Source organism: Eschrichtius robustus, chromosome 1 (genome assembly GCF_028021215.1).
Source record: "Eschrichtius robustus isolate mEscRob2 chromosome 1, mEscRob2.pri, whole genome shotgun sequence".
NCBI classification, from domain to species: domain Eukaryota; kingdom Metazoa; phylum Chordata; class Mammalia; order Artiodactyla; family Eschrichtiidae; genus Eschrichtius; species Eschrichtius robustus.
This window is the reverse complement of record NC_090824.1, coordinates 166,392,910-166,420,128: the sequence shown is the minus strand read 5'-3', so window position 1 is coordinate 166,420,128 and position 27,219 is coordinate 166,392,910. Positions and strand designations below refer to the sequence as shown.

The 27,219-nt window shown below is 51.7% G+C and overlaps 2 protein-coding genes across 6 annotated transcripts in view; one reads left to right on the top strand and one right to left on the bottom strand.

Moving 5' to 3' along the window:
• IL16 (interleukin 16) overlaps positions 1-11,284 on the top strand; it is a 104,304-nt gene extending 93,020 nt beyond the window's left edge. For 3 of the 4 annotated variants that reach the window (XM_068558875.1, XM_068558893.1, XM_068558902.1), the window contains exons 14-19: positions 416-1,514; positions 3,252-3,420; positions 5,649-5,750; positions 8,044-8,302; positions 8,533-8,658; positions 10,816-11,284. In XM_068558875.1, the coding sequence (XP_068414976.1) occupies positions 416-1,514; positions 3,252-3,420; positions 5,649-5,750; positions 8,044-8,302; positions 8,533-8,658; positions 10,816-11,009 (1,949 nt within the window). In that variant the 3' untranslated portion in view covers positions 11,010-11,284. The remainder of the gene's footprint in view (positions 1-415; positions 1,515-3,251; positions 3,421-5,648; positions 5,751-8,043; positions 8,303-8,532; positions 8,659-10,815) is intronic. The other variant, XM_068558885.1, reaches the window with a different exon arrangement.
• Positions 11,285-13,575: 2,291 nt separating this feature from the next.
• On the bottom strand, positions 13,576-25,997 carry STARD5 (StAR related lipid transfer domain containing 5). Of its 2 annotated transcripts, none has more exons than XM_068558914.1 (6): positions 25,840-25,997; positions 25,156-25,205; positions 24,674-24,806; positions 21,438-21,555; positions 20,496-20,589; positions 13,576-15,870 (listed from the first exon to the last, which is right to left on the bottom strand). In XM_068558914.1, exons 1-6 carry the CDS (start codon positions 25,936-25,938, stop codon positions 15,723-15,725), a joined length of 642 nt encoding a protein of 213 aa, XP_068415015.1. In that variant the 5' UTR covers positions 25,939-25,997; the 3' UTR covers positions 13,576-15,722. The 2 variants fall into 2 exon arrangements, with proteins under 2 accessions (XP_068415015.1, XP_068415025.1); XM_068558924.1 differs by having other exon boundaries at positions 24,767-24,806.
• Positions 25,998-27,219: the final 1,222 nt, after the last annotated feature.

Here is a 27,219-nt window from a genome sequence, read left to right as displayed (position 1 = left end):
TTATCTAAGAGGCTATTTAGTACAGTGGAAAGAAAACGAAAGTGGGGAATCAGGAGACAGGGGGTCTCACCCTGGCTCTGCCAACAGATGACCCCTTACCCTTATGAGTGTTGGGTTCCTCAATCATACAATGTCAGCGATCAGACTAGGTATTCTATGCGAACCCTTCTAGCTCTAAAATGCTGGGATGCTGTGTAGTTAACTCACACCTCTGGTCCTCTGGTTCTGTGTCCCTGCCTGTTCACACTTAGCCAGGTAATAGCACCTGGGGTAGCAGCTCACCCAGCAAGGGATCCACCACTTCTGCTTATCGTCTCCTCTAGAATCCTTGCTATTCATCTTTGAAACTAGAACTTAGGAAGAAAACGCACGATCAGGTGTAACGCACAGCGTTGGCCTTCTTTCTGCTCCCCAGTGACGCCAACGTCTCCGATAAAACACCCACTGCTTAAGAGGCAGGCTCGGATGGACTATACCCTTGATATCACCGCCGAAGACCCTTGGGTTAGAATTTCTGACTGCATCAAAAATCTTTTTAGCCCCGTCATGAGTGAGAATCATAGCCACACGCCACTGCAGCCCGTCGTCACGCTGGGTGAGGAAGATGGGATTCAGGGCCACCCAGATGGGACTGTGCCCAAGCTGGACACCACCAGTGGCGGTCCCACAGTTTACAAGTCGGCAGACGGCAGCACCGTGAAGAAGGGTCCTCCAGTGGCCCCCAAGCCCGCCTGGTTTCGCCAAAGCTTGAAAGATTTGAGGAATCGTGCCCCAGGGCAGCCCCCAGAGACAGCCTCCCCCAGCCAGCCGACACCCACCTCCAGGGAGCGCCCCGGGCCACCCCTACGGGCCTCCTCTTCCATCAAGCAAAGGATCAGCTCCTTTGAAACCTTTGGTTCCTCTCACCGGCCTGACAAAGGAGCCCAGAGACTGAGCCTCCAGCCCTCCAGCTCCTCCGGGGAGGCAGCAAAACCTCCTGGGAAGCAAGAGGGAGGACAGGCTGCTCGGGCTCCTGGTGTCTCAGGGCGAGGGGCTGCCCCCACCGTGAAGCAGCAGCGGCCAGAGCCAGAGCAGCTGCCCCCAGCCTCCCTCGCAGCCCTGGAGGCCAGCGACCCCGGTGTGCCGGCGTCCCCTCCCCCAGGACAGCAGCCAGGTCAGAAAACCCTCTCCTCGGACCCCGACCCTCTCTCAAGGCTGCTGGCGACGCAGATGGAGGGATCTCGAGGCCCAGGGGTCAAGATGCCAAGCCAGCGGGCACGGAGCTTTCCCCTGAGCAGGACCCAGTCCTGTGAGATGAAGCCACTGGATGAAAAGACCAGTAAACTCTACTCCATCAGCAGCCAGGTGTCATCGGCTGTCATGAAGTCCCTGCTGTGCCTCCCGTCTTCCGTCTCCTGTGGCCAGACCTCCTGCAGCCCCAAGGAAGGGGCGTTGCCCCCCACGGCGTCCAGTGAAGATCCTGCCGCAAATAGTTCTGCTGAAGCTCCTGCCTCGGACACGGGCTTCTCGCTCAAGTGAGTGTCTCTGCCCAGTGTTGACCTTTCTTGTCTTTCTTCCTCTTATAATCCTCTATGTCTTGTAAAAAATCGCTCAGGTTTGCTAAAGGATTGTTCCACCTGTTCTTTTATGCGCGCATGTGTGTGTGTGTGTGTGTCACACCTCTGCCTTCTGTATTAAGGAGTTTTCACAACACCCGGCCTTGGGAGGGGTGGGAGGTGGGGGACAGAACTGGCCCCCTGGTGAATTACACGTGCATATTTGGAACTAATGCACCTTGGACATATCCGGCCATTGCCCAGGAAGACCAGAACGAGGCCAGGAGATGATCCCTTGGGGGTTCTTGCTACCTCCCTCTCTCCAAAGAAATCCACCTGTACTCTGCACAAGGATTCAGCCCCCTGGAGTGGGAGTTTGGACATCTGAGGCCCAGACCCATCTCCCACACTGACGCCCTGACCACGAGCTGGTTCCTTCCACACTCCCCCTCGGTTTCCTCTTCACTTGAAATTAGGAGCTGGGCAAGACCTGCTCCACAGAACCGGGGGTGTGGGGGGCTCCCAGCAATGCCCCAGAGCTCCTGCTGCAGGGCTGGGGTTCAGTCTTCCCTCTTGAATCAGAACAACTGTGCATTGATCAGTATTATGTATTGTTCTTATATTGCTGAGAAATGTTTGAGACTCACTGACCCAGATGTTCCATCAGGTTCCAGCTACTGTGATGTTCTATCAGGTGCCAGCTACCGTGAGGGAACAGGAGCGATCCTCCAAAACAGCGGTCCCCAACCATTTTGGCACCAGCGACCGGTTCCGTGCAAGACAATTTTTCCACGGACCCGGGGGGAGGGGGAGGTTCAGGCGGTAATGCCAGCGATGGGGAGCAATGGGGGGCGGCAGATGAAGCTTCGCTTGCTCGTCTGCTGCTCACCTCCTGCTGTGCGGCCCGGGGGTTGGGGACCCCTGCACCAAGACACACCCGGGTCAGGGGCCTGAAGAGCCAGACCAACTCAAGCATTAGAGTTGGTCAGTGGTAGAATCGTAGCCTTTAATATTTAGGCTTCCCAGGAGCTTGCTCTTTCTGGCTGAGAGTCTGTTCTTCTTCCGGAACTGCAAGGCTCACCGTTAGAATTTACTGCTGTGAGACCCCCTCCACCTTTTAGCAGTAAAGATCTGTCAATCAGAGGAAGGAATGATCCCTATCACCCAAACCACAGTTTCATGCAAAATATGAAGTGTCATTGGAAAAAATAGCTACAGGTACCAAAATGAGTTCAAAAGAAAAAGGAAGGCCAGCTGCTAGCTAAGTGGGCACCATTTGTAGTGATTAGGTGCTAAGGTAGGATAGGCAGCTGCTGACAACATCTGTGAAGGAGGCCAAGGTGCGTGTGTGTGTGAAAGGACATCAGTCTTGATGGCCATCTAGGTGCAGATTTGTCCAAAGCATCAGTTATACTCTGGGGTGACGTATTGAGGTTTTGAACACAGACTTTGGAGTCAGACACACCATGATCTGTGATTTCGAGTCCCAGATCGCGGCCTCTCATAACCACGTGACCATAGACAAGTTATTCCCCCTCCCTAAGCCCCAATTTCCTCATCTCTGTAGTGGAGGGATGCTGGTATCTATTTGTGGATTTGTTGCACCAAATAATAGAATGAACATTAGCACCGTCTTGGAATAGAGTAATTATGCTAAGGATGTTAGCTCTTATTAATATCACGATTCATACCGTGTGCGGGTCCTCCCTATGAAAGCCTTTCAGAGCTGAGAGAATACACAGAGGGTCTCGGTGAGCCCACGGAAGCCGACGACTCAGACCACTGCGCTCCTCAGTCTGGTCAATCAGTTATCTCCCTGCTGAGCTCCGAGGAATTAAAGAAGCTCATAGAGGAAGTGAAGGTTCTGGATGAAGCAACATTAAAGGTAGGTTTCTTTTATAATCACTTGAAGAGATGAAGGCCTTGCTATAAGCAGCGTGGTCACCTCAAGTGGGCCGGAAGGGAAGCAGCGCACATTGCCCTGGGCTCCTTGAGGTCGAGAAGGCAGTTCCCAGGGGCTGACACCAGACTCGGGTTGTATCCTGCCCGGGGCAGAGGGGCGCTGTATCACTGGGCCACAGTAAGGCCTTCCGGTGTAGGGAGCTTTGTAGCTCATGAAGTGCTTTCAATCATAGACTTATTGTATCTTTTTGACCCTTTAATAAATGAGAAAGGCGAGCTTCAAGGTCGCAGAGCCTAGGTTTTCTATCTCCACGTTCCGTGCTCTTTCCACGTCCCACGGGCTGCCTGCCCAGTGTGCGTCTCCAGGGAGATGCTGCGTGGTAGTGAGCCATCCATTGCAAGTTCTGATCTCTTGCCTGAAGACTTGCCCTGCACACCGAGAAGTGACTGATCCCAGGGCTCGTAAGGGTTCCCACACTTCAGTCAAGTCATTCTGAAAGTCCCACTTCCCCTATGCCTTCTGAGCACGACCCAAAGGTGTGTGGAGAGGAAGTGGTCAGGCAGAGCTGAGGCCCATTCAGCTCAGATGAGCACGGGCTCACGGGCCTTGCATCCGCCCGGGCTTCCCTAGTCCATGCAGGCTTTTTATGCTGGAATCATCCAGACTGGGATGAGAGGATAAGGAGGCACCATAGCTGGTGTTCCCTACATCCAGGGTATGGGTGAGTCTGACAAGATGCCCCGGGCCGGGATTCATCCTCTGGGGCTCTCACTCATCACATGTGCACTGGGACCATCATCCCCAGGGCCTAATTCAAATGAAATAACAGAGGCAAAATTGTTGCGTAAAATACAAAGAGCGGTCCTGCCTGGGGTGTTCCTAGGACAGTATTTGCTTTCCAATTTGACAAAGGGCTCTTATAGGGCAAGTAAGCTGACACTTGGGTAAAATTTGGGAGATTTGGGCCAGTGCTGGCATAGAGGCAGGACAGTGAGGTCCATTCATCCCTTCATCTTTCCTGGGTCTTGGGGACTCCAGGTCAAATGATCATAGAGCCAGCTGCGCAGCAGATGCTCTGGTGGTGCCAGAGCAAGCGAATTCTTTGACATAAGGTTATTCCCTTGCGCTAAGGCACAAACTGGTGGCCCGAGAGCCTGCAGGTATATTTTATGTGGTCTGCATGGTGCTTTTTAAAAAAGTATTATATTCTAAATATTATCAAACCTGAATCAAAACCTGGATTTCTGGCTGCTCTCTTTTTATAAAAGGAACGAATGATCTTGTAGCACTGGGTCTGCATTCCTATGTAGCCGTGGGTCCTCTTAAGCAGATGTGCTCTCAGTTCTCTGCAGTTCCTGTCGCTCACATCTGCCCATTTTGCTCTTTTAAGTGATCTGCCTGGGTTCTGTATGCATTTGCGTTTGATACCCCTCCACCATCAAGACCGGAATGAGGGTCTCTGACTTTAGACACTGCAGAGCGATTGTTCTGGCTCCAGCTGAGCCCAGGTGCAGGTCGGGAAGTACTGTGTGTGCCTGGGTGGGCTCGTGTGTGTGTGTGTGTGTCTGTGTGTGCGTGTGCGTGTGTGTGTGTCTGTGTGTCTCTGTGTGTGTGTCTGTATGTGTGTCTGTGTGTGTGTCTGTATGTGTGTCTGTGTGTCTGTGTCTGTGTGTGTCTGTGTGTGTGTGTGTGTCTGTGTGTGTGTGTGCACGCATGCGTGTTCTAGGGCAAGGAGTCAGCTGGGCTCCTTCATGCAGCTGCTGTGCCACACAGAGCAGCAGGTGTAAAGATGGAGCAGCCAACTTCTGCAAAACAGTGTTACCCACAGCTCTGCTGACCCAGAGTCCTACAGGCTGACCTCATCTTGTCCCACACCCAAGTGCCAGAGCCGTGTTATCTCACACGCGGGGATTTCCAGCTGACTTAGTAGCACCCAGCCCTGTCTCCATACAAATGTGGATGTGGATTGCATGAATAGGAGAGGAAAAGAACTCTATTGGTTGCCTTATGCACTTTTTTTTTTCTTCTGAGCTTCCCATGACTCCAGAAAATATAGTCTTCTCTTTACAAATGATGAAATGGGTCTGACATACCTGGGAGCGTGGCCAAGCTGGGGTTTGAGAACGAATCAGCCTGATGTTGGAACACTTGTTAAACTGCTCACGCTGTTGCAATAAAATGCTTTTTAATATATATATTTCGTTCTGCAGCAATTAGACAACATCCATGTTACCATCTTGCACAAGGAGGAAGGGGCTGGCCTTGGGTTCAGCTTGGCAGGAGGAGCAGATCTAGAAAACAAGGTGATCACGGTGAGTGGCCCAGCCATGGGGGCGCGTCAGAGCCAGAGGTGATGGCCCTGGGAGGGGGGCGCACTTACTAGGAGAGATCAGAGGAATGCATGACCCCAGGCCACTGGGTGTCAGGTTAGGGCAGGAGCTCGAGATCCTTTTCAAGAAGCTTTACAGCCAGGATTGAAGACCTGGCTGTGATATGTAGCATAGCATACCTAGATGGAAAGAGGCCTCACCTGGACAGAAAGAGCCCTTGGGAAGGCAGGTCCTGTACAGGAGGCTGTTTTCCTGGGCTTGCCCACTGGGAGATTGGGGATGTTAACATGGACGATTGCGAAGCAGATCTGATGGTTGATTGAGGGCAATGGGGCCCAGCGGGAAAGATCTGGAACTGCACAGCGCAACCCAGGATGCACATGAGGCTTCAGATCTCACGGTCGAGCCCCTTGTTCTCTCAGGACCAACTAGAGCCCGGGGTAAGACTGGGGAGGGCAGCGGTCCTGGATCACCTGCATCTTTCCCTGTGGACCCTGTTTTCTTGGTCCACACAGTCTGATCAGCATTGGCTGCTGCCCTCTGCCCACTATTTAGGCTACCTGCACCTGACCCAGATGGTTTCTGGTCATCCCATCTTCACGGACCCAGCTGCGACATGGCTGCTGCATCCCTCCAAAGCGGAGTGCACTGGTGTCACCCCCAGGGCTGTGTTGTCTCAGTATATCCTTCATGTGCACTCATCTGAACTCCCTTGCTCAGCTGAAAACAAACCCTCCAGCTCACAGGAGCAGCCAGCGTTAAACACACCACACCCCTTGGCAGTGTTAACTTGGCCCATTCCTATTGGTCACTTCAGAGTCAAGTTGTGTGTGAGCAGCAACTTCCTTCTTTGTAAGCAAGCTCTCTACCGCATAAAAGCACATGGAACCAATGAGGACCTGTTTCTGACACTAAGCACGTAGCAGAGCATCATAAAGACGTTCCTGATGGTGCAGTTTGCTTTCTATTTGAAGAGAAGAAAAGAGAGCTTGCCTGTGGGAAGAGTACGTTGGATCTGTGGGTCTTTCCTTGAGTCGGGACTTGTCTGCACCCCATTTGCTCGCCACCCCTGAGACACTGCCTCAAAACCCAGGAGCAATACACACCAGCTGATCATATGCACCAGACTTCCCCTTTCTCCTTCCGTGTTTGAGCGCTTCCCTTCCTTTCCAGATTCATTAAAAGGGAACTAACATTGAGCACCGTCCACGACCAAGAGCAAGCTGGGCTCTCACTGGCATGTTCAAGTCATCTTCCCCACACCTCAGGATGGGGGATTGGTGGCGTGTCCACTTCATTTATAGAGGACAGACTGAGATGCAGAGCAGAGACTCTGCTTCCTACTTGGGTCTTACAACCAAGGGATTTTGACCACATCTGACCCCACAACAGACTTTCTAACACTGAAACAGTTTAGAGAAACAAAGAACCTTGTTCAGATGATAACAGCAAAACAACACGTAGCACAGTTTAGTGATTGCCCATCCATGCTGTCATTCAATCCTCTTAATTAAGCACATTAGAATTTACGTCATTAAAAAGGCTGAGGCAAAGACATTAGATTTTTTTAATCCCACATATTTTTCAGAAAGGGAATGGGGGTGGGCGATGGTCCCTTTTAACTAGAGTTAAAGGATCAGAATGTCTAGGGTAGGAGTTTTAAAAATGTCTAGACTTCCTAGGATAGGAATTCTGCATTCTGCAGAAGATGGGGCCTGAGAATTTCTCTATGGAAAAAAAGGATGCTTTGCTGAAACTTTTGGGGATCACTGTATTATACGGCCTGTTCTTAGAGAATTATCATGCCAAATAGCACTGTAGAGTCTCTAGTATTTTTTTTAAACTGTAGGCATTTTCAGAGCTTGTGTTTTATCCAATGTTCTTAATTTTCTTAGACTTCAGAAACTTTTCTTACACAATACCTATTAATATGGCACAGAGTCAGTGCTTGAAGAAAATTACCCTGGGAAATGCTGATGTAGAGCACATAAGGCAAAAGATTTTAACTGAATGTTAACTAAGATTGTAGTGATATAGTCTCGGACATTGTGTTGGGAAGGATTCTGAGGGCCAATCTGGCCATTTTTGCTAATGATCTCTGGTCTGGGTGGAGGAGGGAATGCTGGCTAGCAGCCCTAATCTAGGACACATTTCATCTTATTTTCTTTGGCCTAAGGATCTGCTGGGTTTGACTAACTGATTCAGGTCCTCCTGCAGCAAGAATCCAGATCCGACATGGTGATTCCTGGCTCCTGACTTCCGTTGGTTTGCTCAGGTTCACAGGGTGTTCCCCAACGGGTTGGCCTCCCAGGAAGGGACTATTCAGAAGGGCAACGAGGTTCTCTCCATCAACGGCAAGTCTCTCAAAGGGGCCACACACAATGATGCTCTGGCCATCCTTCGCCAAGCTCGGGACCCCAAGCAAGCTGTGATTGTCACAAGGAAGCCAACCCCGGAGACCACGCCCGACCTCAACTCTTCCACAGATTCTGCAGCCTCAGCCTCTGTGGCCAGTGACGTTTCCATAGATTCCTGTAAGTTCTCCCCACATGGTGGAAGCCCCGTGGGCCACATCACTCTTGGACAGGTGAGGCCCATGCCGGCAGGGCTGCGCAGTCGTCTGTGGCCCCCAGAACACATGGCCTGCCTTGTATGCCGCCCGGCACGCATGGCTGGGTTTATCCGTACACATGCACAAGCTTGCCGGGAGCATCAGCCAGGCTCACTTGAAAGCATCCCTAACAGTCCCCCTGTGTTTTCTCAGCAGCAGAGGCCACAGTCTGCACAGTGACCCTGGAGAAGACCTCTGCAGGCCTGGGCTTCAGTCTGGAAGGAGGGAAGGGCTCCTTGCAAGGGGACAAGCCTCTGACAGTTAACAGGATCTTCAAAGGTGCGGTGTGCGTCTGCCTCTCAGCCTTCGCTCCAATTGCGGGTGTCCGGCCAGGCCCCCCAAAGGCTTCTGAGCACCTTCTAGGCCATGTCGGTTTCCCGCAACCCCAGGCCCTTTTGGGCGCAGGCAAGCCTGTTAAGGACTCCACTTTGCTTTTTCTCCCTGTTCTCCTTGGCTCAGACATCCCCTTAATCCCCCTATTTTACTGGGTCCTTGTACGTAACCCAGCCCTGGGCTTGGTTCAGCTTGGCAGGGCCAGGGCTAGGGTGAGGCAAGTGAGGCACTTGCAAAATTGAAGGCGGGTGCAAAATTGAAGGCGGCACCGAAATATTCAGTAATCAAGATACGTACTGTTTCAGTGCAATCTTTTTAAAACTCGAAATTAATTCAAAAAGTCCACAATGAACAAAATATCAGGTTGTAAAACAAAGAGAGAGTCCGACTTTCCAGGTGCACAACTCAGCCTTACTCACGTCACCTTAATCCTGGACCTGTCAGCTCCTACCTTTATTCAGAATTTTGAGATTTTGTTCATCATGGATTGGGAAGCAAGCCAGCCTCTGGTGGGGGGGGTCACTTGGGTTTTCCTGTGAAAACCATGAATGGCCTGCAGCTGTCACATGCAATCACCCCGATTCTTCACTGCCTCTCATGCTGGACCCCCTGAGTCACAGAGCAAGGAGCTGTGGACAGGGGGTCACGCGGCCTGGGCTCTGGTCTAGCTCTGCTTCTAACTTGCTGAGTGACTGTTGCCTTGTGGGCCTGAGGCTCCTTATCTATAAGAAGAGGTGTGGGTGTGCGTCTGAGGGCTCTTGGTACTGGGACCCAGAGGCCCTCTCAGTTCTGCTCCCTGTCCCCCAGGAGCCCTCACTGCGGACTGGTTTTATTAGCGGGAAATCTGTTACAGCTGCTGAAAGCCAGGGGGCGGACCAAGGCTCACGTGGAGCTTCCCCAGAAATCCATGTTGACTCCAATTCTGCGAAAGATTTTTTTAACTTTGAAGGTCAACTTGGAATGAGCATAGGGCTCAAAGTCGAGAGACCTGGATTCCAGTGTTAGTTCTGCCACTAATGGCAGCATGACCCTGGGCAAGTCCCTTCACCATCTTGGTCCCATTTGCTTACATGGGGATGTAAGGGACCAAGGGAGGTGGATTCTACAGCTGCAGCACTCAGCAGCTTTGGAGCTTGTGTGAGCTACTTGAGTCCTTGCTTTCCTCCCACATGAAAAGGGAATACTAACAGAGCATACATACCTCATAGGACTGTTGCCATAAATGCCAAGTGTTAACACAATGCCTGTTATATATAATTGCCCAATATATTTTAGCTAATTTTTTTTTTTTTTGAGAAATGTCTGTTTAGATACTTGTCCCATTTTATTTAGTTAGTTATTTATTTCTCAGCATGCGGGATCTTAGTTCCCCGACCAGGGATCAAACCCACGCTCCCCGCAATGGAAGCATGGAGCCCTAACCACTGGACCGCCAGGGAAGTCCCTAGCTATTTTTTTATTATGATCATCATTACTATTATCTTTTACTCTTATTAAATATTTGCAGATATCATTGTGTCAAACAGATGGGAAATTTTCTTTCAACATCAGCAGTAAAAGAGCACTCTTTCCCTACGTCACTCTGAAAGAGTGGGAGCCGTATGTGATTATGTCCTCTTTATGTGGACCCAGGGGTCTTCTCCAGGCCATTCAGAGCCAAAAGTACTGTGAAGATTGTTCCGTGAACGTCCCACCAGCTCCATTCCCACACCACCCAATGCCCGGCCATCCCATTAGGAGTACAGAGACCACATGTGCGGGGGAGGGGTATTGGGGTGCTATCCAAGGAGGCTTAGAGGAGGACCCAGTTCCCCGGGGAAGTCTACCCAGCCAGGCTCTGGCTTGGAGCTGCCCGAAATCTCCCTTCTCTGGGGGCAGCATGGGCCTCACCTCTCCCAAGGGCCACGGAGAGCTGGAGCCTGGTGTGCCAGCCTTGAAGTCACCGTTTTAGGAGATGTCTCATTTCAGAATGACCACCGAGTTCTGGAGGGATGGGCGCCAGTTCCCTTCTGAGCTGTCCCGGCTCCTCAGAGACCAAGGGTAGAAAGTAACTGCTTGTTCCACTGTCACTTGTGAGACCCATCCTCTTCTCTCTCATCCCAGGGGCGGCCTCAGAACAAAGTGAGACGGTCCAGCCAGGAGATGAAATCTTACACTTGGCCAGCACTGCCGTGCAGGGCCTTACACGGTTTGAAGCCTGGAACATCATCAAGGGGCTGCCTGATGGACCTGTCACTATCATCCTCAGGAGGAAGAGCCCCCGGTCCAAGGGGACCACAGCTGCTGGAGACCCCTAGGCCCAGCGCCAGAGCTGACACCAGAGCCAACTGCATGCAGCTCCCCATAACCGCTAATTCTCAGGGTCACTGCTAACCCCACCCCGATGGGGGAAAGCACAGGCGTGCTTCCTGGTGGCTGCTTGCCCATGTCTGGACGGACCTTCTGGAACATCACCCAGCAAGTGGGTTGTCCCAGAAAGTTAGGGCAGAGTCACACTGGGGTGGCTGATACAAACTACAGACTATGTCTAGAGAGAGCTTACTGATAATATTGTGGTGCTGTAAATAAAATGGATATATGACAGTTGGATATGAAATCCATGTTTTGCTCTGCAGATTTTCTAAGGACTATCACTGTGTCTTGATCCACCCCAAACAGCACCCTTTGTTTTTCTCATGACTCTGCAATGGTGGCAGATTTGGAGGGAGACAGTTCATCCTGCTCCACTTGCCATCAGCTGGCCCAACTCAAAGGCCGGAGGCTGGAACCCCCCGAAGGGTCACTCACTCACTCACACATCGGGCCGCTGATGTTGGCTGCTGGCTGGGAACTCAGCTGGAGCTGCAGGCCTACACGTTGCAGGAGGCCTCTCCCTGTGGCCTGGGCGTCCTCACAACATGGTAGCTGGGTGTCCCCCAGAGAGTGTGAGAGCCACGTAGGAGCTGCAGCCTTTTGAAGACCTTGCTTCTGACATCAAATAGCGTCACTTCTCCTATGCTCTGTCAGTCAGAGCTGGCACAAACCTGCCCCGGTTTAAGGGGAAGGGAAAGATGGCTGGGGCTGTTTTTGGAAAATACAATCTAGCACACAAAACATTTGCAAAACTGGATTTGGTTGGGTTGGAGAAGTGCTCCTAGCCAGGGTGGTACCCGGTGGCAGAGCGAGTAAGCAAACAATGGAAGCTCCACGTGTGCTCAGCTGTGCCAGCAGAATGGACTAGCGTGAGTCTGAGAGAGTACAACACAATGGCTGCCATTTAACTCCCACAAGCCAAGCACCGTGCTGGGTTAAGTGGACACTGTCTTTAGTAATCACAGCAGTGTCTACAGAGCGTGGTATTGTCCCACTGTGTAGATGAGGGTACTGAGACCCAGAGATAAGAGGCAACTTGTCCAGCTGGTAAATGATACGGAGAGTGAGTCCTTTCTTCTGTGGTCTGGGAGAGACTAACAGGCCAAGGTGCTTTTAAGTTTGGTCATCGCTTAATGCCTGATTGTCAAGCTTGGGACAAAGAAATGCATTAGCAATACCCAGCAGCCCCTGACGAGGCCTGGACAGTGTGTCAGCCCTGCTCCTGCCCCTGCTCCCGTGAATAAGGGCATGAGGGAGGACCCGGCAAGGACCACAGACACGACACAAAAAGTACTTACTCCCAGGCCAGTATCAGAGGGGCCATCTTAATGTCATCCAATAGCTTCTCCAGGGTCCATAGGAAGCTAAGAATCTGTTTCCTGGCCGTGAACTCTTAGGAAACTCTCCTGGGGAATCATAATCTTCATGCAAGCCCCTTTAGTGACTTCACCACAGTGGGTGCCAGCTCAGTGCCCTATTCTTCCTGAGAAATAATGTGCTCAGAGTCATCTGTGTCAAGCTCTAGAGCAGACAAGAACTTGCAGATAACCATTTGTGTCAGCTCCTTAGATTTAAGAGAAAGGCTGAATTTGAACATGGTCTGGCAATGAAAGGTATGACCCCATTCAACACCCACCATACCGGATCTTACTGTGTGCCTGTCCAGGGCCGGGCACCCAGGCCATGGGATTCAGCGGGCACACCCCTCGCCCCCGCAATCTCACGTCTGCACACAGTGATGTTTCCTATAATTGGGTTACTGTTTTGAGTCTTATCAAGCAGCCAGGTGATGAAGGTGGCCCAGCCAGGTGATGAAGGTGGACCAACCAGGTGATGAAGGTGGACCAGCCAGGAGATGAATGCGGACCAGCCAGGTGATGAATGCGGACCAGCCTGGGGAAGGAGAAAGAGTCTTTCCATCAGGACTGGGAGGTGGTGACACGGATGAGCACAGTGCCAGCCATGGGCCTGGGACACGGAGAAAGCCTCCTTGGGAGCTCAGATGAATCAAGTGAGTGAGTGGGGTTGTATGAGGACTCACATGCAGCCAGGGCGCGCCCAGGCCCTCCCAGGAACCCCTTCTGTCTCTGAAGACCCCCTTCTCCCCCAGCTCAAATAGAACCACTGAGGACGCTGCCACTGCCAGCTTTCCAGTTTCAAATCAAGAATCAGCAAGAAAGGGACTTCCCTGGTGGCGCAGTGGTTTAAGAATCCGCCTGCCAATGCAGAGGACACGGGTTTGAGCTCTGGTCCGGGAAGATCCCACACGCCGCGGAGCAACTAAGCCCGTGCGCCACAACTACTGAAGGCTGCGCTCTACAGCCCGTGCGCCACAACTACTGAAGCCCGCACGCCTAGAGCCCGTACTCCGCAACGAGAAGCCACCGCAATGAGAAGCCCGCACACTGCAACGCTCGCTGCAACTAGAGAAAGCCTGCGCGCAGCAACGAAGACCCAACACAGCCAGAAAATACATAAATAAATTTATTAAAAAAAAAAAAGAATCAGCAAGAAGGTCTTAAAACATAAGCTCATCCATTTGAGCGTCATGATGCTGCAGTTTACAGGTGAGGTTTAGTGCGCCTTGGTCACCTTCTTCAGATCTGACAACAGGCAGAGAAAACAGTGCCTTTGCAAACAATGATTCCAGTCATCCCCAACACCGCAAACACACAAACAACAGTCCTGGATCTACTTTAACTCCCCAGGGAAATGAGTCCATCCAAGAGTCTCTCCCAGGCAGCCCTCGTTCCTGGCTTTGTACAGCACCTCACTGATTCACCATCATCATCTCATTTGCATGGACTCTTAAGCAGGCTACCCCAGGATTGGTATTCATGCCCCCAGATTTTCTTTAAAGACAGGAAGCCAAAGCACAGGAGTGTTAAGTGACTGTCCGAGAGCATCATTTCTAACTGGCAGGGATGGGACCACTTGCACATTTTCTGACTCTTGGTCCAGTGCTCAAACCAGTTTAACCCACTGCCAGCAGATGCACGTAGGAGCAGTGCAGGCGCGGTCCATGCAGTGGGCCCAGTGAGACATGTTCTTGGGAGGCTGACCTCCCCTCCCGGCCAGATGGGGCAGCACAGGTGGCTCCATCTTGGTAAGACCACCACCTTCCTGGGGCTCCTGGGATGGCATGCCCAGAATCGGCTGGGTTTGGGAGATCAAATTGTGATAAGTTGATACAGAACGACTTCTGGCACAAAGTAAGGACCCATTAAGTACTTGGCGAATGAATGAATGAAATCTAAGTACATATAAGAGTCCTGTGAAGATTTCTTGATGAGAAGAGGGAGTTAGCTGGATGATCTTCATGGCATGATTGTGGGATCTGCAGCTGCATTAGAGCCCAGCAAGGCTTTCTAACCCCGACACTGAGCTTTCACATTTTAAAGCTTGCTCAGACCTCGGCACATTCAGAAGACAGGCACCCCAGGACTCAAAGGTGGGGAAGCAAGATACTCTGATACAAGGGGAATGTTTTCCATCTGGAGGCGCAAAGGCTGAGGACTCTGATAATTTTCTGCAGGGTGCTAGTAACCTGAGAAACTGCAATACGAGTGCACTCTGGTCAAACACACATGGGGCCTCCCTCACCAGCAAGGTGGTGGGCCCATGGAGGAGCTTGTGAGGGAATGTTGGAGAATTCCACACAGGACTGTGTGGCCCTGACCGGAGAGGAGGAGAGGGAGTCGTGTGCCCACCGAAGCCCCTTCCATGTGGCAAGGCCGTGCTCCCTGGTTCCGATGATGCACTGGGCTGGGCATAGCCCGTTCAGGGTCGTTTCATCTTGCAGCAGAGCCTGGGGGGGATTTTAGCCAGCACTGCTGGGGGTGGGGCGTCTGCTCGTCCGTCCTTCCCGCTGACAGCAGTACGGGCTCACCAGGTCCTGGAGGCCAGAGGACTCCTGCTCCATCTTCTATAACAGAACACAAGAACAGGCAAACGCCCAGGGGAGAGGAGGCTCTCCCCCAAGTTCCCCTTGTAGGTGTCCTGAGCCCAGAATCAATTCCAGAGCGCTGCCTGGGCAGATTCAAACTGCCAGGTTTCACTGGGGCGCCTGAAATTTAACTCATGCAGGGGAAAAAGAGAGAAAAATGATTTGAATAGAAGAGACAACAAAAGGAGTACTGGAAGTGTTTTTTCCTGAATGCTTATCTCATTTTTTAAGCATCATTTTGCCAAGCTGACGTCTTTTAAGGGGGAAAGTCTGGCACGGTATCAGAAACACACATCCGGGATCTGTGGCACAGGACTGAGAGCTCGAATGCCACCAAGGGGCTGAGCCAGGTTTTCGGGATTGATGGTGATTCTTCTCGACAAACGGGGAAACATGGTCTCTGAGAGAGATCGGCACAGAAAGGCTTTGGACCCGAGAGCATTGCACGGTGCCCAGGCAGAGTCCCTGTCCGGTGGCCGGGGGGGGCTTGGGGGGCACCCTGCTGGAAGAGGGGTGCTTGGCTAACGGCAGCCCCGCCCAAGTGGAAGGAGGAGCAGGAGGGGTGGGGGCTGCCTCTGGCTGATGTCCCTGGAGATGAACTGGCCATTGGTGGGTTCCAAAGGAGCCCGTGTTCTCCCAGGCTCTCCAGCTGCGTCCCAACAATGGCATCTCCGCACGAGTCATGGCAGTTCTTGGCCCACCAGCCAGGATGTCAGCCGTAGAATTTCTTCACTGCTTTCTGGAGGTTGGCGTAAAACCCGGCCATGCTGCGGGGAAAGAAGGAGTCCACCACGCCCTGCGGAAGGTAACCGCTGAGGTCGGTCTGGAAGAACGTGACCAGGCTGGTCTTGTCGGGCTCCCTGTGAAAGCAAGGCCAGGGCTGTTATGTGTCTGGAGCAGAGAGCCCGCCCAGGGAAACGGTCCAGACCCAGGGATTTCGCTGGGTTCACTGCCCAGGGCGTCCCTCTGGACCTGCTTCTTTTCAGGATGGAAGCGGGTCCTCTCGTGGATGCTTCCATGGCCCCACCAGGCCGTTGAGCGAGGATGACCCCCCACTTCCAGCCCAGGAAGGTCATTCATTCCCTGTGCCCGATTCACTCGGCAAAGGCTTTCAGAGAACTCACTCCTGTACCGGGTCCTGGGAGGAACAGACATGACGCTGCCCTCTGTCCATTTAGGGCAGCGGTTCTCCAAATGGCCTGGCAGCTCCTGGGGGTTCCTGACACCCTTTCAAGGGGTCTGCAAGGTGAGAGCTATTTTCATCACAGCACTAAGATGTGATTTTGCCTTTTCCACTCCCATTCTCTCAGCGTGTACTTCATTCTCACAAGTTTTCCCTTGGCCAGGACCACGAAGGCATGGGCTTCGTGGAGACCACTGAGCATTTTATTTGAATGGAGCTGTCAACAGCTTCCGGGGGAGGTTTCCAGAGGCTACATGAGGTGTGATATCACAACAGACTGAATGCAGAAGCAGATATGAGCTTCTGTTAAACCTGACATTAAAGACATTTCCTAAAATGTCAAACAGGGCCACTCTTCACTATTTTTCCTCTTTTGAAAAATATGGTTACTTTTCACAAAAATATTTATGTGAACATATAATACACGTATTATCATTATTTTAAAATAAATGTTTTTTAAATGTCCCAGTCTTAATTTCAAATATAGTAAATACTGATGGATATAATCCACATGAACAAAAGCCCTTTGATGCCCTGAATAATATTTAAGAGTGTAATGGAGCCTCAGACCAAAAATGTGAGAATGGCTGACTTAGAGACCTGACACATAAGTTGCGCACATGTGAAGGGGTTTCGGCTGGGGGTGGCAGAAGCCCCGAGGGAGGCCACAACATGGAACATGGCACAGACCTGTGCTGAAGTCGAGAGGCAGCGTCCGGTCACCAACCTAGCAACTCAGCGGACCTCCCTGGGCTGCAGACGTAGTGGCCTCCTGCTCAGGGGCACAAGGGCAGTGAAGCCCACCAGCGAGAGTCAGATTCAGTGAGGGGCACACACGGGAGGAGACAGGACCCAACTTGGTAGGGACAAGGGGTCTTCAGTGTCACAAACTTCCCAATTGCCAGGACCACAAAGGCACGGGCTTTGCGGGGACCATTTGGCGTTTCATTTGAGTGGAGCTGTCAGCAGCCTCAGAGTCTCATCAGGAACCCCACGGAGCATTGCACCTGCCCATCAAGTGTTTCCTGACATCCTGGAGGTCAAGGGCTGAGAAGTGGAGACCCTTTAGAACCTCGCCCTCCCTCCCAGATGCACAGACAGGGCCGGGGGCCAGCAGATGAACGACAGTGCAGGACGGCGCTGGCTGGGCAGGCTTCTCTACTCTGCTCATGCCTTCTCTGCACAGAGCCTGAACTCGGGGTTCGGGGGGCACAGACTGCCTTCCATCCCAAAGCCTCAGCATCATCGGACTCTGTTCCTTGCTCACCAACCCCCAGCCCCTCCACCTGTGCTGGGACCTTCTCTCTTCTCCCTGCTCCTCCTGCCCTGGGCTCACTCAAGCCCCCATACTTCTCAGTGCTGTCCTCTTTGGCCTGAACAGGTGAGGGAGAAAGTCTGCTCAGGGACCATGCTTTCCTCCGGGTGAGGACGGGGCTTGGTAGGAGGTAAACACGCAACAGGCCGGGTGGAAGAGGTAAACTCGGTACCTTACAGAGTGGTCACGGTGAAGAGCGCTTCTCGCTTGGACGTCATTAACAGAGCGGGCAAAGGGGGGCTCAGAGCGATGTTGGAATCACCTGGTCTCCCCATGGAGAAGGCTGGGCTAGATAACGGCGTCCGCCACTGGTCCTTGTTGTAAGGATTCGTGAGATAACACGTGCAGAGCGCTCAGCAGACTCGCTGGGCACAGAGCAGGGCTGCATTCACGATGTGATTATGCTGCCCCTGCTACAAACGCCAGCCCCCCCGCCTGGAGAACAAGCAGAGCCCGACAGCTCTGCCCTGTCCGCTGCAGCCACTCGACTCAGGCACCACCATCCCTCACCTCTAATTAGTGCCCTTGCCCTGGCTCACAACCTCGCCCACTCCAGAGGCATCACAGCACTGGACACCCAGCTCAGAGCACATCCTGCTCCAGACTCCCCACCAGCTCCCCATTCGATTCCGAGGACAGCGTCCACGACTCCAGGGTGTGGGCCCTGCTACCTCGGTGACCGGATCTCCTTGCCTTTCCCCCTGCTCACTGCCATCTGGCACAATGGCCTCCGTGCCATTCTGTAAATGCCCCTTGCCTGCCCCCACCTCAGGGACTATGGACCTGCTTATCCCTCTGCCAGGCACACACTCCCCCCAGCCCCCTTCCATCCCCAAGGCTCCCTGTGCTGTACTTTGGTCAAACGTCCTATCAGGGGGGCCTTTGGTGACCCCCCAGATGTCTAGCTCCCCCACCCCTCCCCGGCACCTTTATCTGGTTTCAGTTTTCTCCAAATCATTTAAAATCTGATCATTACAAGCATGTACCTCTGATATAATTATGGTGCTTGTGTTTTGTCTGCCTACCCTGCTCCCACTAGAATCTAAGTTCCAAGAAGGCTTATCTGTTTTGAGGGGTCAATATCTAGATTAAGAGCATAGATTTGGGAGTCAGATGCTATAGCTTGACCAGCTCCTGGATGTGTGATCTTGAGTAAGTTAGATAACCTCTCTGTGCCCAGAGTCCTCATATAAAAAATGAAGGTAATAACAGTACCTTAGAATTGTTATAAGAATAAAAATGAGTTAAATTATAAAATATAAAGAATAGAAGAGTGCCTGACACACAGGAGTGATGTATAAACATTTGCTGCTGTTCCTGTCACTATTAGTATCATTTCTTGAATCCATAGCACCTAGAACAGGCTTATATTCATAGAGTGATGGGAACCATCATTGTCACAGGTTTCAGATCCACATAAAATGCTTTCAAGCGAGCTGAGTCAAAACCTCCACACTAGGGACTTCCCTGGTGGTCCAGGGGTTAAGACCCCACGCTTCCACTGCAGTGGAGGCAGGTTCCATCCCTGGTGGGGGAACTAAGATCCTGCATGCTGTGCGGTGCGGCCAAAAGATAAAACAACAAGAAATATATATATATGGAACATATTGGGAAGAAATATTTGTAACAACATATATAATAAAAAATGTTTTTAAAATGTCTTAAGAAAAAAACCTCCACACTAGCTGGGTTTTGTGGGATCTTTCTGGCGCTAAGTGACCCAGCTACAAAGTCTGTGCAATCAGGTCTTGCTATCTGGAATGAGGCATAATGATACTCATCATATTGTGCGTTCTCCCCAAGGAAGATATCCATAGAATTCAGCCCCTAAGGGGAAAGTGCTCTGACTCTTACTCTGAAAATTCCTGTGTGTGTGCGTGCGTGCGTGCGTGTGTGTGTGTGTGTGCGTGCGCATGGTGAGGGGAGCTGTGTTGGATTGCAGCTATGCTATTATTTTCAAACTCATAAAGTTTTGCTACGTTTAACAGAAGTCTGCCACAAGATGTTTGAAAAGCCAGCTTAGTCAAAAGTGTTACGTGGAGGTGTGGGATGTGGCTTTTCGGTACAATGCTATGGCACCAAAACCCTTCTCCTGGGATTGTGCGGTGACAGCATCGATGTTTTCCCCTGCTGGTGTCTGTTTGTGGGTTGCAGGGTGACAGGGACAGACCCTCAGGTACAGTTTCTTTCTTTGTCAACTTGAGTGGTTCCCAGGATAAACCAGTGACCTTCGGGTTATTATTACACGGAAAGCTCCTGGTAAAAACCTGGCCCCAGTGGTCCAGTGGTTAAGATTCCATGCTTCCACTGCAAGGGGCGTGGGTTCGATCCCTGGTCAGGGAACTAAGATCCCGCACGCTGCTCGGTGAGGCCAAAAACAAAAACCCAAAAAAACAAAAAGAACCTGGCCGTGACCTGCGAGAAAATGGGGCCAGAACCACTTCTGAGCTCAGTTCTGGGGCTGACCCACGGTGTGCTCTGAGAATCGCCCTTTAGCCCCGAGCATCTCCACCCCATTCCTCGGTGGGGGGTGAAGAGCACCGTGTGGGATTCGGGGTGAGGCCAGCTAAACTCTTGGCTGCTCCAGGCTGGTGGAGAGCACTCAGAACACGGAGGAGAAGACTGGGTGCCCAGGGCCCACACAGCCAGCCTGGGACCCTGCACAGACCGCCTAACTTCCCCGAGCCTCAGTTTCCTCATTTGCTAAATGGCACCGTGACATTTGCCCAGCTTGCCTGGGGCCGGAGGGAGGGATCCCCACATCAGAAATAATGACACCTCCCCACAATTCTTTCCCAAGTGCCTAGAACTTTGGCGTGTTACGTCACCAGTGTGTATGTATAGGGTTCTGTAACATCAAGGCCTACAGAGTGGTGAGGCATTTTTATTACTGCGAATCATCGTTAATGTTGCCATTGAGTAGAATGTCCTCAGTTAAGCCACAGTTAGGTCTGGGCACATCATTCAATCCAAGAGCTTATCCTTACCCTGGCAGAGGTCCACAGAAGCAACCGCAAGGATGGTTAAATCCTCTCACGTAACCTGGCTTTGGGGGGCATAACAGATACTCCACGCTGGTAGCTGGAAGACAGAGAAAGATGGTCAGTGAGCTACAACTTCGGGCAGTTGGGCCACTGCCGCTGAAGGGCCTTACCGCGCACCCACGGTGGGTACAGACCAGTCACCTGGAGCCCAGGCGTCAGAGGACGACCCTGCCCCTTGGCCCTGAGCTCTTCCTACTGCCACCCCCCCCGTCCCTCACACTCACACACACGTTCACACACACTCGTGCTCACGCACACACACTCATGTCCACAGCTTCCCCAAGCCTGCTGGAATATTAGAGAAAAGAACATTTCAGACTATGAGGCTTGGGGGCAGGAGAACGAAGGGACCCCTCTCAAATCGCAGCCGCGAGAGGTGTGGATGGACACACGACCTACCCCCACGTGGAAGATTCAGAGGAGTGGCAGGTGCCGTGGCTTTCAGCGGGAGGCACCACAGAAAGTGCAGAGGCAGGAACTCTGCTCCTCGCGGGAAGGAGGGGAGCGGACAGCCCCACAGCCCTCTCGGGAAGGTGCCCCGTGGGTGCAGGGAATCACCGCACCCTGGGGTTCCCTGAAGCCAAACCGTACCCCGCATGTCTAGGGTACAAACTATGCGCCTCAGCAGGGATGAAAACGGGGTGCTGACGAAATCTGCGATTTATAACTAAAATTACTAGTGTGTGGACTCTCCCACCTCAGACCTCCCTGGCACAGAATCTCCCCAAACATGACAAGGGGAGGCTGGCACAGAAAAAGGGACCCAGGCTGTGAGTGCTCCAGGGATTTCCAGCTGGTCGGCTTTCCTTGAGGAGCTGGGCGGGTGTGGAGGAGACAGAAACCAGCGTCCCACGAAGGCTTCGCAGCAGCCCTGCCGTCTCTCACCATTGGAACTGATGGTCCCATCCTCATACGTCTTGACCAGCACCAGGTCCACAAAGTCTCTGGGAGAGATGAGCTTCATGACGGCCGAGGGGGTGGTGGTTCTGCTGACGCACTGTGTCTGTCAGAGCAAAGGGGGATCCAGCTGCGTCTGATGGCCGCGCATCTGCTCCCCGCCCCAACTCGACTCGGAGCTCATCCACTCTGTCCCAATACCCCAGGGTCTAGAAAATGGGAATAGAACTGACAGCAGGGTGGCGCTGTGACCTGGAGGGTCTAGAATGAACTTTCCTGGACGGGCCAAGGGTCATGGCAACACACCCAGCTCGTAGAATCTAAGGTTGTGACACAGGCTGCCCATGGCTGATCAGGACCACTCTGAGCTTATGTCTCAAAAGATCATGAGAGTTGCCATTAATTGAGCACGTAGTCAGAGCCTGGCTGGACAAAGCTCTCATTGGTCCTTTGCAACTGAGAAATAGGTTTCATGAACCCATTTGACAGGTGAGGAAACTGAGGCTTGGAGAGATGAAGGAATTCACCACAAAGCTCAGGGTGGAGATGAGGCTTGAACAGGGCCAGGAGTAGGGTGAGGCAAGAGAGGCCATTCCTTCCTAAGGCCGACCTGGTACTTGCTTAACCCTGAGAGCAGTGCCTCCTTAAATGTGTGTCCTGGGCAGCTTTCTGGTTTCTCCCAGCCCCAGCCCTGGGAGCGAGCACCCCTTGAACTGCACTCCATCTCAGAATATCCCACCAAGTCCATTCTCCCACTTTACAAGCCAAGGGCCCTTCAAACCCACCCCATGCTTTATCCCATGATTCCCCTCTTCCAGCAGGACCCCGGTCCTTTCAAGGTCACAAGGTACAGGTCAGGCCTGAGGATGGGACAATCCTGGGGAGACCTCTGGGGAGCAGGCGAGAAGGTCTCTTGCCCCTTTGGCTATTAAGACTCGGGGCACCGTGTGTGGCTGAGAAAAGTCTGACCCTGGGTATGAGTCTTCCAGGTGGGCGTGCAATCCCTGGGGGCACTTGAGAACTTTCCAGTGGGCTCTGGGAGCACTGGGAATCAGTTTCCAGATGGCTCATCTTCCACGTGTCCTTCCTAGAATGACCTGCCTGAGAACAGCCTGCACCTTCACGCAGGTTTCCCTTTCCCACTTGAAAAAGGTGCCCCATACCCCACCCATCTCGAATCTTCCAATCATACACTGTCCTAGGGTGTAAAATCCCCCAGGGGGCCAAAGAGACACTGAGGGATGCTGATTTCAATATTTAACCAAGGCACTTCACACTGGAGTTAGAATTTCCATGTTTTCCCCTCTCTTAAAGCATATATTCTTTTCAAAGGCCAAAGCTTGTTGCTAGAAACAAGGTAATTTTGCCTATTCTGAATTCTAGTAGTTTGTAGTAGGAATGGCAGAAGTGATGAGATTTAAAAAAAAATAACTCTACAGCTTCCACTCCTGATTATTGCTACAAAACGCATCAATCCTGAAGGAGAGTGTCTGGAGAACAAGATGAAGAGGACATATTGGTAAGAAATGCTGAAAGCGGCAGCACGTGTTATAACTGCCACAAACTTGTGGCATGGCTCTGTATCTCATCCATCCATCCATCCATCTACTATCTATCAATCTTAGAATTAGGATATTTGAGATTTGTCAAAATCATGCTGTCATTCTGTTATTACATTTCCATTATGTTTCAAAGGGCATTAACCCATGTTTCCTCAACTTCAAGCATTTGTGTATAATTATTTGTATACTATCTTCACAATTTTTTCCTATCTCTGGTAGCATCTATCCTGTTATTCACTTAATATTTTTATCTAAATGTGCTCACTTTTTACAACTTATACTTATTTTAAAAAGGAAGCTATTTAACTACTGGAAATGAAAAAAAAGTACCACTTGGCATAAATAAAAGACAACTGCAAATATATATATATATATATATATATATATATATGTATACATATACACACACACAAGGGATTTTTGGGTTCTAATTCTGAGCCTGAGGCCAGCTGTCTGTTTGTAATAATGGAGATTCTCAAGTGTTAAACAGGTGTCAAAGGCACATTAGCACCTATCCCAGACTTTTCCCTTCAAGTTATCAGAGAGATTGAAGAAGATTTGAAATGGGGTGACCTCGCTATGTGTGATTCAATTTCAGCTTTGACTGTTAAAGACCTACTACACTGTATCACCTAGTGCCCCAACATTATGTGCCCCACCCTTCAGGAAACACTGACATAATTTGTGATAATGAACTGAAATGTGAATTCTTGGTCAAGGTTAAGAACACTTGGGTCCTACGGATTGACCAGTAAAGAACTATGGCTTGAGGTTTCACAGCACCATCTACAGAAACACCCAAGAGGGTATCATGTCCACAGATGTCAAAATCAAGGCACCATTCAAATAAAAAAAAGCTGGCAACTTTCCCCAGGGCAACTTTTTAATTTGTTTTGGCTATGTTTTGTTTGGTTTTTTCTCCTTAACTTCTATAATCAAAAGGAGGTGGATACTTAATACTACAGAGGATCCCAGGGCAGGACAAACTAGATCTTTGTTGCCCAATACGGTAGCCACTAGTTCCATGTGGCTATCTAAATTTACATCGAGTCATGAAAATTAAATAAAATTAGCAATTTATTTCTTCAAACTAGACACCTTTCAAATGCTCTGTGGCCACGTGGGGCTAGTGGCTACCGTATTGAACAGCGCTGCTGTAGAATATTTCCATCATAGCAGAAAGTTCTCCTGGGCAGCGCTAGAGTAGATACCACACATTTTACCAGTGGAGCAACTGTCATCCGGCATCTGCCACCTGGCACAGCGTCACAGCTGGCAGAGAATCCTGACTCTTTGGCCAGGACTCAATTCATTACCATGGTCCCAGAAACGGGCAAGACTTCAAACTAGAGCTGATGTGTCCAACCCAGGCACTGCTTCAGCATCCTCAGAGCTCATGTTCACTCTGCACTCCTGCTTTCATCATCCGCTGCTATGTTCTCTCAGCTCTGTTTAGGGCAGCTCTACCTCTCTGGGTCTCACTGTTACCTACCTGTACCTGGGCTGAGGCTGGGTTTGAGTGTCAAGCAGTGGGCAACCTGTTTGCTGGGCATCAGGGGCTCACAGTGTACGCCTCTTGCCTAAAGGTGTCACTGACCGCCCCCCGCAGAGGGAACAGAGTCAGCTTACTGTCTAGCGATAACAGTGCTTGGAAAGACTTACATCAGTGATGCTTTCAATAATTTCAAAACTGTTCACATTCTCATCCCACTTATCTCGTAGGGTCCCAGCAAGTGGCTTCACACAGTCCCACACCTGCTCTGGTGTCCCATTCACAATGCCTTCTCCTCGGTACCTGGAGCACAAAGAGGAATGTGACCCCAAGGCATCAAACTGGTTTATCCTGGGATTACATATAAGGACTAGAAGTCCTGTCTGTCACTGTTAAGACAGCCTTGCAGAGAAGGGGCTGACATTTACCAGCCCACCTCCCCTCAGGCCTGCAGAAACGGACAGACGGCAAGCTTTCATAAGAATATAGTTGGAGGAAATGATGTAGTTAAACATGGAAACTTTTCTAGAAGATAACTGGCAAGTTGATTCCAGGTGCTAGGGTTGACTGGAGTCTCTTAGGAAACAAACCCGCAGAAACAGCAGGAAAGGTGTGGCACCTCTGACAAGCTTTGAACAAGGGGTGCACTTACAGGTTCCCTGGAAACTCCACAGACGGCCTCCAGGAAACTGAAACTCCGTTCTGTCAAAAGGCACAGAATCGCAAAAGTTTAGAGCTAGAAGGGCCCTTGGGAGATCACCAGGCCCAATCCCCTGTTTTACAGAAGAAAAGTCGAGAGCCCCAAGAGATGCAAATCTCCAAGGTACCCAACTGACATGTAGCAGAGTGGGGACTGGTCCAGGACAAAGCTGCCCCCAGGAGGATGTGATGGACAAAGGGATCTTATGTGGCTGACTTGAAGAGCGCTGGGGAGTTTTCAAACCACCTTAAAAACCCACCGTGCATCTTGTCTCCTCGGGCAATTTTGGTCTGTTTGTTAAAAATCCTAAGTGTCCAGTGAGCAGCGCCATCCCTCTGCCACCCTCCTGGGAACGCAGAGAGGGGCTCCTGCTCCGAGGAACGGAGTAAAGGCTTTGGAGCCTGGTGCTTCCGGTTCCATTCTAATCGTTTACCAGCCAGGTGACCTTGGCCAAGTCTTTCAAAGAAAGGGGCGGATACTTATCTCTCGGGGGGGGGGGGGTGTCATTGTGTGCAAAACAGGCCGGAGGATGGAACGCAGAAAACCTCCAGGAGAGGGGCAGCCTGGGGGCTTCTGGAACCCCGGCCCCACGGAGCAAAGGCCCTTCGACCCCTTCCTGCCCAGCTCCTCACTCACGCCTTCCCGGCAAATCTTCCATCCTGACTCGTCTCGCCGGTACCGGAGCATCTTCTCCGCCACCGCCTCGCTTATCTGCGCGGCCAGCGCCGGGTCCATTGCGCCGAGAGCTGCGCGAGGTTGCTGGGGAGCAGGTGCGGGGTGCGGTGTGCGGTGGCGGCCGGGCACTTAGGTATGGGAAGCCGGAAAGCCCGGGCCAGCAGCGGAGCCCGGAGTCCCGCCCCAGCCCCGCCCCCGCTCTAGGATTGGCCTAGACCGTCAGACAGACCCCGCCCCGCTCTGAGATTGGCAGGGCCGGAGATCCACCGGCCGGTCACTGCAGGACGCCCTTCGCCCCGAGGGGTCCAAGGCGCTCCCCGTAGGTCCTGCAGGACCTGCTTTTCGCCTGTCCCAGCTCAAGGAGGGGCTTGGGACGCCGGAACTTGAGAAAGCCAGTGGTGGAGAGCCAAGTGGGCCGGGCCAGGTCGTGGGCAACGTCGTAGACAACGTCGTAGACTTGTATAAGGAGCGTGGAGCTCTGTCTTGAATGCACAGAGGCTTTCAGCCAGGCTGGACGACGGAGAAATTTCCATCCGAAATACCTTTTTAGGGCGGCTGTTGCAGGTGTGCAAGAGGGAATGAGCGTAGAGACTGGGAGGCCCGTTAGGAAGCTGCAGCGATAGTGGGAGAGATGGAGGTGGTCTGGAGCAGGGGCTGGGTGGTGGGGGTGGAGAGAAGAGGACCCCTCGTAAAGTGCTTAGAAGGTAGAACGTAGAGATCTCTGTGACAGATGGTGGAGGCCGGAGGAGCAGGAATCATCGTGACTCCCACCTTCTGGCTTGAGCCATGGGTGGCTTAGCTGAGCTGGGGACAAGACAGGCTGGAGGGGGAACATGGTGCGTTCAGTTCTGGGCATGTTCAGTTGGAGGTGCCTGAAAGACCTCTATGTGATGTCCGGGAGACAGTGGGATACGCTGGCATCTGGGAGAGAGCTGGGCTCCAGATAAGAGGTCGCAGGGTTCTGTGCCTCTGGGTGGCATCTACCTTGGAGGGTGAGTGGGGGGGGTCACATCCCTCCAGCCTCCTATCCTATCCTCCTCTTCAGTGCTATAACCGACTAAATATTTGAAAAGGTCAACACTGAGATCAGTTTGTATTTTCTGTTGTGTGTGCTTATTATTTCATTTAAAGGTTTGAAAAAAAATGGTGTAAAGAAAATGACTACTTGAAACCCCTTTTTGGAAGATGTGATGGGCTGCCAGGTGTTAAGAAGCCGGATGGGGAATTAGGGAGTCCAAGTTCTAGACCTGGTTTCACCCACACTTTGCCGTGTGCTTTTGAGCAAGTCACTTAGCCTGTTTGCTTGTAGGTGAAATGGGACCATAATGAATGTCTCCCCAT

Bases quoted from the DNA above. Each gene is read 5' to 3' on its own strand.
- STARD5 (XM_068558914.1), bottom strand. From the start codon at position 25,938: ATGGACCCGGCGCTGGCCGCGCAGATAAGCGAGGCGGTGGCGGAGAAG. The intron at 25,206-25,839 runs GTGAGTGAGGAG...GCCTTTTGACAG, and splicing joins GGAAGATTTGCCGGGAAGGC to AACGGAGTTTCAGTTTCCTG. The intron at 24,807-25,155 runs GTAAGTGCACCC...TTTGTGCTCCAG, and splicing joins GTGGAGTTTCCAGGGAACCT to GTACCGAGGAGAAGGCATTG.